This window comes from Peromyscus californicus, unplaced genomic scaffold, assembly GCF_007827085.1.
Source record: "Peromyscus californicus insignis strain IS unplaced genomic scaffold, ASM782708v3 Scaffold_24__1_contigs__length_46423439, whole genome shotgun sequence".
In the NCBI taxonomy this organism is placed as follows: Eukaryota; Metazoa; Chordata; class Mammalia; order Rodentia; family Cricetidae; genus Peromyscus; species Peromyscus californicus.
This window is the reverse complement of record NW_026294535.1, coordinates 1,662,087-1,672,720: the sequence shown is the minus strand read 5'-3', so window position 1 is coordinate 1,672,720 and position 10,634 is coordinate 1,662,087. Positions and strand designations below refer to the sequence as shown.

Genomic DNA, 10,634 nt, shown 5'->3' with positions numbered 1-10,634 from the left:
CCCAGGATTCGCGGTGGGCAAGAGGGGCGTCGGGTCCCCACCCTCCAGAGCCGTGCTCCCCGCGACCCCTGCATCCCCCCTGCGCCCAGGTGGGGCTCTCGCTCAGCACCGAGCTCAGGGTCACCCCCACCGACTCCACTCGAGGGTAGCCCGGGCACTAGGAACCTCGGCCACCCCGGCAGCCGCGCCCAGCAGCCTCGCCCTGCCGGGCCCCTCCCGCCCTCCCTCCGCGGGGTCGCGGCGAAGGGAGGAGGGGCGGCGGCCGGCTTGCGTGGCAGGCGCTCGGGCTGGGCTCGGCCTCCCTTCCCGGGAGGCGGGGTCGGCGCCGCGGCGGCGGCGGCGGCGGCGGAGCCAGGCCCCCTCCTCCTTCCGCGGCCAGCCTCTTTCCTCGCCGCCCCACGCTCCGGGCCGCTCCGACGCCGCCGCCACCGCGCCCGCGTGCCGCCAGCACAGCCCCCGCGGGAGCCCCGAGCCAGCGTCCCGGGCCACTCGCCCCGCTCGCCCACCCCGCCGCGCCGCCGCCGCCGCCATGCCCTCGGCCAAACAAAGGGGCTCCAAGGGCGGCCACGGCGCCGCGAGCCCCTCGGACAAGGGCGCCCACCCGTCGGGCAGCGCGGATGACGTGGCCAAGAAGCCGCCGCCGGCGCCGCAGCAGCAGCCGCAGCCGCCCGCGCCGCACCCGCCGCCGCAGCAGCAGCACCCGCAGAATCCGGCGCACCGGGGCGGCCACCGCGGCAGGTCCTCGGCCGCCGCCGCCGCCGCCGCCGCCGCCTCCTCCTCGGCGTCCTGCTCGCGCAGGCTCGGCCGGCTACTCAACTTTCTCTTCTACCTCGCCCTGGTGGCGGCGGCCGCCTTCTCGGGCTGGTGTGTCCATCACGTCCTGGAGGAGGTCCAGCAGGTCCGGCGTGGCCACCAGGACTTCTCCCGACAGAGGGACGAGCTGGGCCAGAGCCTGCAGGGCGTCGAGCAGAAGGTGGGTACCCCAGCTTTGGCGGGGTTGGGACCCCACTCCTGCCCTCCCTGAAGGGGCTCTCGTCCTTTCCCTGCCCAGGCCTTGTGGGCAAGAGCTGGGACCCCAGCTCCCCAGTAGCCAGGGTGGCCCCAGACCCGCTTTGTTAATGGTCCTGGAGAGGGATGGAGCAGGCTATGACGATGGCCAGAGCATCGGGGGAGGGTGGGCCAAGGGCCTGTCACAGGACATTAGCGGTGACCTGTAAGGAAGCCGGCAGGCTCAACGGAGCCCATTCTTTTTGCATTAGAAACCGCTGAATGGGCAGAGTTGCCTGAAAAGGAGGCTAGAAGGGAAGCCAGCACATCCCTGGAAGCCTTGGGTCAAGGCTTCACCGCGGTTCTGCCAGTGGGAGTCATCCGAGCCAGTTTTTAATAGACCCAGAGCTTTGGGGGAAGGAAAAGCCAGTGAGCTGAGCTTAGTCACTTGCTAAGTTCAGATGAAATAGTGTCTATCTTTAGGTCCCCTGTCCTTAGCTGGACCAATGAGCCCATGTGGGCCTTTGAAGTAGCCTAGCTTTAGAGGAAACACAAGGCCAAAGGTATTAGGTCACATTTAAGTGGTGTGTAGACTCATGTATTTAATTTTCTAATTCATAGAGTTAACCCTGGAGGGAGGGAGGACTGACATGTTTGACTCCATTTTGCAGATCAGAAAATTGAGGTTTACAGACATAAAGTGAGTTGGCAAAGACCCCCAACTGACTGAGTTGCAGATTGTCTAAGAAAGCTGGGCCACCGTGTGATGAAGAATCCCTCGCGAGCTGTTTCAGGAATGGCTGAACCCAACTCCCGAGGCAGAAGGCTTAGTTTTTCCACCCTTCCAGCCAGAGCGTAGCCCCCTTACCTCCCAGGTCCCCGCCAGCCTCCACCATATTTTTGCTCAATGAAACTCAGTTGCTGGACGGAAACAAAAAATCCCGCCACTTCTGAGCCCGGAACCACGGCCTCTTTTTCCCAGCATGCTGCTTGCCCTGCCAAGTCTCTACTTGGGTTGTGTGTGCAGCACTAGGAATTTCCTCTTGAGACTGGAAGAGCAACTGGAGTGAGTCAGCCTGAGAAGTGGTGCAGGCCAAGGGAGGTGACTTCTCTGAGGGAGTCGAGTAGGCAGTTCTGCTGTGCCTGCTGAATGTCAGATCATCCTAAAAACATAGACACCCTGCGGGAGTGGGATCATTAGCTCCTGTTTCCCCTCTTCCAGCCACCCACCTGCTAATCAGTCATAATATTTATCGAAGCCTGATAGTTGCATGGCTCTGCGTGGGCCCTGTGGAGGATTTGGAGGAGAAAAAGGCACCGAGCAAGCGTGCAAAACGGCACACTAAGTAGGTGTGAGCGGTGGGTCAGTTGCGCACACTTTGGGAAGGGAGAGCTGGTGAAATTCCCTGGGTCCGTATTTGGGTGGTTGGGACAGTGTAGCCGTCAGAGCTGTTGGGAGAGGGACTGGAGAGCTTCCAGGGAAGGGGACGATCTTGGACATGCCTGAGGGACAGAAGGCGGCTAGCCTTCCTGTGACAGAGTGGCAGGGGAAGTTGGAAACTGCGGCCCAAATTGGAGATGTCTCGAATCCAGGTTGAAGACATTGGGTGTTGTTTCCCATCTCTCCCCTGGTTTCACCTTCTTTCCCATTGCGGCTGTATACCAGTCACTTTCCTCTTTGGGCTTCAGTTTCTCATTCTCCCAGAGAGGAAGGTACCATCAAGATTTGTAAGAACTGGGGCTAGGGGAGGGGGATGGGGATGGCCCAGTCAGTGTTTGCTATGAAAGTGTTAGGACTTGAGTTTAGATTCCTAGGACCCATGTAAAAAGCTGGGCCTGGTGGTCCACGCTTGAAATCCCAGTGTCGGGGAGCACAGACAGGAAGATATCCCTGGGGCTTACTAGCCAGCCAGTCCGGCCAAATCAGTGTGCTTCAGCTCTAGTAAGAGACCTTGTGCCTAAAAATAAGGTGGAGAGCAGTGTCCACCTGTGGCCTTCACACACGTGTGTACATCCACAGCACGCAGCACATTCCCATGTACTGTGCACACCCGTGCACCGGCTTTGCAGGAATCCTTATGGCTCCGAAGCTGTTGAAGTAGTTACCGCCCTTGAAAAGAGTTAATGGTGTTAAGAAGCTACCATTTAATGTATCGTGTATATTATCCACTTAATATGTGAATGCCTGTACCACAGGACTGCAGGAAGTCCAGGACTTCAGCACATGTGGGCGGTTCAGTTACAGCCCTAGCTAAGCCCCTGGTGCCCTGGTCCATCCCAAGGCTTCATAAAGCAGAAGCAGGAGTAGCTCAGGCTGGTTGGGGTAGCTGCTTGTGAGAAGACTGGCGATTGGTAGAGAGTCTCTGTTTGTGCTGTCTTGTTTCTCATCTGGGCTCTGTGAAGAGGAGCCAGGGCTTGCTTTCAGTGGTGGCAACTCTCTAGGCCTCCTTTGGAATAGTTCGGTCTTGAGGTCAGACATCCTGGGATTCTGGTGCGTGGCTCCACCACTTACACTCTGTAGTTATTGGTGCATAGTAAGTGCTCCACTGACTGTCAGCCATTAGTAACTAGTCTGTCCAGCCTTACCCCAGCAAGACTTCCTGAAGCCAGAGATGAGGTCTAGCTAGTATTTTGTCTCTGGCATTTTACCCATCACCTACCACACAGTAGGCATCCCACACAGCCCAGAAGAACAGATGTCTAATACATATTAATCGTTATAAACTCTTTGTGCATAAAGATGAACATCCTACAATGCCCTCGGGAGGGGAGACACTGGGTCCCTTTGGGGGTTGAATAAGGGTTTCTGATCGAAATCACTTCCTAGCCGTTTGTAAAGAGCCAACCTGGTACCGAATAGGGGCTAGGCCCACCCGAGCTCTACCAGGCGTTGCTCTGAATCCCTCCATCCTTCGGTCCATTGAGAAAACACTGAAAGTGCCTGCCGCGGTGCAGGTGCTGGGCCACTCACTCATGCTTCTGTTTGAAGTGTGATGCTTAGAACAGGGAGGCATTGTGATTTACTAACCTAGTTTTAGAGGTCACCTCTCTCTAGTGCCTCCTCGCAGTGTTCTTTATGTCTTAGGCCGTGTTTGGCTGAGGAGGGAAATGGTCTACTTTCTGGATCCCCCATGCTAATCTACCTTAAACAATCACCCATGCATGGAGATAGAGACTTGAGAGACCCCCCCCCCCCCAATTTGCTAACAACCTGGGACTTGGGAAGTGAATATGATTTTGAGTTCCTGGAGCATGGTGGGCATGCTCTTGGGCTCGGGTATCCTGTCTGCATTCCTGTGGTGGTCTCAGTTTCTCCTCTCCACGTTTGGCATTGAGTGGAAGGTGCTGCTAGGGCTCCTGAGCTTCTGAGGAATTTAGGATAAAGCTAAACCAGGATGAAAACGGTAGCGGCGGTGCGTTGAGCATCCACGAGTCAGGCACAGTTAAGCACTTGATGTGTTTGAACTCATTTAGTTCTCGTGGTGACAGTCCTGTGAGTCAGGTACTGTTTTTGTTTGTCCTCCACCCCTTTGTTACACAGACAGACTATGTAACTTCAAGAGCGGACAGCAGCAAAGTGTTAACCTGAGATTTGCCACCCAGTCTGGCTCCAGAGCCTGCCTTGTTCTGTCTATTCCATGTAGTCTAGGCTAGCCTCAGACTCACTGTGTAGCTTAGGATGACCTTGAACTTCTGGTCTTTCTGCTTCTACCTCCTGAGTGCCAATGTTATAGGCATGTGCTACCAGACCCAATTTATTAAGTGCTTGGGCTTGAATCTAGATCTTGTGAAGGCTAGATAAGCAGTCTACCAGCTAAGCTATATGCCCAGTCACAGTGACAGTCTCTCTATATATACATATATACATACACATACGTGTGTGTGTACCTGATTTCACATGCTTGTACTGTTTTTAAATTGAGAAAATCACCCCCAAGATTTATTTTTCTTTTGTGTGTTTGGGTGTTGTGTCTGCACCCACACATCTGTGTGCATGCTTGGTACCCGAGGAATCCAGAAGAGGACATCAGATCTTACAGAATGAGATTTATGGATATTGTGAGCAGCCATGTGATTGCGGGGAATTAAACCGAGATCCACTGGAAGAGCAGCCAGTGCTCTTAACCACTGAACCATCTCTCCAGCTCCTGAAAACTCTGAAATTTAGTTTAATCTAGAATATCTGTCTCCCTGTGTGCTGTCTTGATTGATGGGTGGGTGTTGGCCACATGCTGGTCTGAGCAGCTCCAGGCCTCCCTCATCCAGTAGGAAAAGGTGTTGCCACCTCATCAGCCTGCCTACCGCTTGTCCATCCCTGGCTCGTCACGTCGACTGAGAGGTAGGGGTTGAGAGAGGCAGATGGACTGTGTTGACTGGTCAGGTTGGGTAATGAGCCGACTCTGAAGTACCTGGAGGGACCCTGCAGATGGTTTCAACCACCGTGTAACTACCTTAGGAAGGAGCGTGCTGGTCGGAAGGATACATCGGGTAGAGCGGAGAATAGTGGTAGTGTATGCAAACACACCAAACACTGCTCTCTGTGGCTAACATCTGGATCTTGCCTCTAGGTACAGTCTCTGCAAGCCACGTTTGGGACTTTCGAGTCCATCTTGAGAAGTTCTCAGCATAAACAGGACCTCACAGAGAAAGCTGTGAAGCAGGGGGAGAGCGAGATGAACCGTATCAGCGAAGTCCTGCAGAAGCTGCAGAATGAGATTCTCAAAGATCTGTCGGATGGGATCCATGTGGTCAAGGATGCCCGGGAGCGGGATTTCACATCCTTGGAGAACACGGTCGAGGAGCGCCTCACGGAGCTCACCAAGTCCATCAATGACAACATCGCCATCTTCACCGATGTCCAGAAGAGGAGCCAGAAGGAGATAAATGACGTCAAGATGAAGGTGGCCTCCCTGGAAGAATCCAAGGGCGATCGCAGTCAGGACCTGAAAATCCTGGAGAAGGCCCTGAAGGAGGTCCAGGCCTCTGTGAAGTCCAGGGAGAGGGACATTGAGGCCCTGCAGAGTTCCCTCCAGACCATGGAATCGGATGTCTACACAGAGGTCCGGGAGCTCGTGAGTCTCAAGCAGGAACAGCAGGCGTTCAAGCAGGCAGCTGACTCAGAGCGCCTGGCCTTGGAGGCCCTCACCGAGAAGCTTTTGCGGTCTGAGGAGACCTCCTCTCGCCTCCCGGAGGACATCAGGAGACTGGAAGAAGAGCTGCAGCAGCTGAAGGCCGAGGCCCATGGGCCAGAGGAGGCCATCGTCTTCAAAGACTCCAAAGCCTTAGATGAACTCCAGCGGCAGATCGAGGGCCTCGGGGCCAGGCTCCAGTATGTAGAGGATGGAGTCTACTCCATGCAGGTGGCCTCTGCTCGCCACACGGAGAGCCTGGAGTCTCTCCTGTCTAAGAGCCAGGAGTACGAGCAGCGCCAGGCCATGCTGCAGGAGCACCTGGAGAGCCTGGGGTCCTCCTCTGATCTGGCCAGCACGGTGAGGAGCCTGGGGGAGGTCCAGCTGACGCTGGCCGGCGAAGTGAAGGAGCTGCAGCAAAGTGTGGGTGAGCTCCCCGGCACGGTGGGGTCGCTGCAGGAACAGGTGCACTCGATGCTCGGCCAGGACCAAGCCCGGGCCACGGGCCTGCCTCCCCAGGACTTCCTGGATAGACTCTCCTCTCTAGACAACCTGAAATCCTCAGTGAGCCAAGTGGAGTCAGACTTGAAAATGCTCAGGACTGCCGTGGACAGCTTGGTTGCCTACTCCGTCAAGATCGAAACAAATGAAAACAACCTGGAGTCAGCCAAGGGCCTGCTGGATGACCTGAGGAGTGATCTGGACAGGTTGTCTGTGAAAGTTGAAAAGATCCATGAAAACATCTAAACGAACTCCTTGTGCGGGGCACACATTTATAGTCCAGTTTCTTACGACCAAAAAACAAAACAAAATCATTGTCCCTCCCAGGTACCCTCCTCCCAGCCTATTTCCCCTTCCCCCACGAAAAGCAGGAGACACCATCTGAGCATGACCGCGTGGTGCTCTGTGCCCGGTTAATTTATTTGCATTTATTACCACACACCTTTGGGTTCTGAAATACTGTTTCTGCCTTTGGTTTGGCTTCCTGAAGGCCCAGCCCTGTGCAGAAAAGGTGTCTGTTGTCAGGGAGACGACAATGGCTTTAACTGGGGATTGACAGGGAGCAGATTAACCTAAAAAAAAAAAGAAATCCTGTCTGGCGGACAGATCTCTGGTGAAACACAGCGACAGCAGAGGGGGAGGGGCACTTTTAATTGTCCTTAAGGAAAATTAATTTCACTTTTTTTTTATACTCTCGGCCCAAGTTTTTATGTCTCTTGTCTTCCACTTGGAACTGGTAAGAACTCATAGATGTGAGCTCTGAACGGGAGGAGGTGAGGCCCCAGAGCCTTCTGCTTGAGGGTCACTTCAGAAGCGGGGTCCGTTTCTGTTCCTGAGTCTAGTGATATCCAAGGCAACTATGCAAATTCAGAAGGTTCTGAGTGTGAAAACCGCCCCGGGAGGTGCCCTTCCTCCCGTTCCGGTGACCTGGCTGTGCCGCCACAGTAGGGGAGGGGTCACCGAGGACGTTTGGAATCCCCGAGGGGAGGCCTTTGTGTCGTGCCATCCTCGGAGCTGTACTTCCCACAGAGGATGTGGGCATCTCCCTGGGGGATGTGGGCCGGCTCTTTCTGTTTTGTCACAGTGTTCCTGAGCGGTCTCCTGTCGCCCGGCCCGTCTGTCAGTGAGGACCCCGTGTGCTGCATTTCTTTGACTGTTGCTGTCCCCGTGCCCTCAGAGCTGTCCTGTCTTCAATGACTGCCTTGCCCTTCCCACTCACCCCACCCCCCAAAAAGGAGGAAAGAAAAAAATTTAAAAAAAAAAAAGCTGAAAAGAAAAACAAGGTTTGTTAGTTTACTGTGAAATGAACTGTATGGCTTATTTACAGTATTTTTAATTCTTAATAAACACTTGAGCTTTGTTATGACTTTTTCAGCCGATGAATTTTTACTGAGAATTTGGTAATGATGATGTATTTTTATCGGTGTGAAGTATTCGGGATTAGAAAATTGATAGGTTTTCCATTTTAAGACTTTCTAAAATGTAAAGTTTTTTTTGTTTTTTGTTTTTTTTGTTTTTTTTGTTTTTCGAGACAGGGTTTCTCTGTGTAGCTTTGCGCCTTTCCTGGGACTCGCTTGGTAGCCCAGGCTGGCCTCGAACTCACAGAGATCCACCTGGCTCTGCCTCCCGAGTGCTGGGATTAAAGGCGTGCGCCACCACCGCCCAGCAAAAATGTAAAGTTTTTAAGGAGTTATTATTTGGGGGAGGTAGTATTATTTGGGGGAGGCAGGGTGTGTGTTGCAGCGCACGTGTGGGTGTCAGGACTGTCAGGCTCCACTCCCCCAGGTCCGTAGGTCTCTTAGCAGGTTGGTTCCTAGCCATTGCCTGCCATCTCGACGTGACACCGATTGTGCTCTTCCTCGGGATCTGGGTGAGGGCCTAAGACTGGCACCAGTCTTTAAATGACTCCCTAGCTGGCTCTAGGGTGTAGGTAGGGTGCACCGCTGTCTTGGAAGCACCTTAGATGACTGATGGACAACTGGGCATTTCCTGGGTATCCCCAGGCCTGCATCCACCACCTCATAAAGTTGGCATTGCTTATTTTGAACCTGTGCGCAGGCATGGGTGGACACTGTGAGCACTGGCCCCCACTCGTTGTTGGCAGCAAGCTGAGAAGCATGACAGGAAGTCATGGGATGAGATTTGGACCCGTTATCTGCTCTTACTGTGTCTTCCTCCTCTGCCGTCAGGTCTCTACTACCTGCTTCAGGGCCTGAAGAAGCAGGCAAGTGTCGAACTCACAGAAGAGAGGGAGCCTGGATACTGATGCACATGTGCTTTATACCTGCTTTTCTAGCTGGCCGGCCATCTATTCTTTCATTGAACATTTACTGGGCCCACAGTCAGACATTTTGCTAAACTTTAGTGAAGTAAAGACCTGGGATATGATCGCGATCCTAGTTCTTACAGCCCAGTTGAGGCAGTTCCATAACCCGGTGTCATGAGGAACTGTAGGTGTTACACCTAGAAATAAGGGTGGTGGCAGAGGTGTAGTGACTGGTTCTGCCAGGATTGGACTAGAGGTGGTTAGAAGAGGTTTACGAAGGCCAGTGAGAGGAGAGGTGGGCATCTTCAGGAAATGTCAGGTTGTTTCATTGAATAAGAATAGCTGTGGGGTGCTGAAGATGTAGATTAAACTGCAGATCCATCAGTAGTAAGAGACTGCGGTGACATGTAGCATGTCAGCATGCTGGTGAGGAGGCTGTCCACCTGCAGATGGGGATGGAGATGCTGAGGGAGGAAACGATCTCTCCCATGGAGGTTGTGAGGGTTGGGTGAGGCGATGGGCCGACAGGGTCAGCTTAGTTCAGCACCTGGCACATAGAACTCCAGAGTCCACACACATGCAACCAAACCAGAACCAACAAGACTGAAATAAGCTGGGCATAGTGGCACACAACCGTAAATCCCAACATTTTGGAGACTGAGAGAGGAGGTCATCCGTTCTGAGCCTGTCTGGCTACAGAGTGAGACCCTGGAGGTGAGGATTGGGAAAGTAATGTTTAAACACTTTTAGGTCTTAAAATGCATGTGTGCATAGGTGTGATTTAAACAGATAACTGTGTAAAGAGGTCCTTATATCTGACAGGTGTGCGGAGCTACAAGGCCAGAGATCCTGGGTTTGGAGTGGCCAAGAGACTGGAGAAGTTGAGAGCAGTTCTCAGGGCAAGAAAAGAGGGAGCCATGCTGGGCACTGCTCAGGACCACCTACTCTTGTCCTGCCTTTCTCCTAGCCTGCCGGTAGGGGGCACAGTGGAGTGGGGCTGAGGCTGGAGGATTCTGTCTGGAACCAAGGCCTGGAGCTTATGTGAGCCTGAATCTTAGTCTCCAACTATGCGAAACCAACAAAGGACTTTAGGCAGGGTGCAGCATTACCACAGTGAATTTTGAGCCACACCCCACCCTCCTTGCAGGATTGGAGGAGAGCAAGGTGAGAGCAGGAAGGCACGGGAGAGCCAGTGAGGTTCGCTTGGTCTCCTGAAGGTTCAGACAAGGGGTCTGGAGGAAAGCTGCTGCAGAGGTCCCAGGGCCAAGTCACAGACATGCCTAATGCGGGGGCGGAGGTGGGGGCGAGCAGGGGCGGGGCTCTAAGATAATGGCCATCCCTGACAACTGGAGAGGACATAAGGGGCAAATGGCATTTGTGTGTCACATACCAGGGACTCCGAGTCTGGAGCTCAGTCAAGAGAGAATGTTCTTCTGTTTTCTGAGTGACTCATTCTGAAGATTCTGAAGGAAATGTGAAGGGACGGAGCGCACAAGAGGGTGATCAGAGACTGGAGAATAAAGGTACTGGGGCGATGCTCACGGTAAAGAAACCTGGAAAAGCAAGCTAGGGCTCACAAGCGGTGCAGTTTCAGTCATCTTTCAGGGAACAATTTGTATGAAATTTTCCCTCATTAAATTGCTAATTTGATCCATTTCCTGACTGGGCTGTAACTCACATAGGAGTACTGCAATGGTAAAGCCCCTTGAGACATAGACAATGTACTGTCCCTGGTGACTTCCCATGAGGTC

At 53.7% G+C, this 10,634-nt stretch overlaps 1 protein-coding gene across 1 annotated transcript; it reads left to right on the top strand.

The window, feature by feature from the left end:
• Window positions 1–371: 371 nt before the first annotated feature.
• Ckap4 (cytoskeleton associated protein 4) lies at window positions 372–7,980 on the top strand. The gene is made up of 2 exons (XM_052752919.1): window positions 372–973; window positions 5,556–7,980. Exons 1-2 carry the CDS (start codon window positions 530–532, stop codon window positions 6,861–6,863), a joined length of 1,752 nt encoding a protein of 583 aa, XP_052608879.1. The 5' UTR covers window positions 372–529; the 3' UTR covers window positions 6,864–7,980.
• The last annotated feature ends 2,654 nt before the right edge of the window (window positions 7,981–10,634 follow it).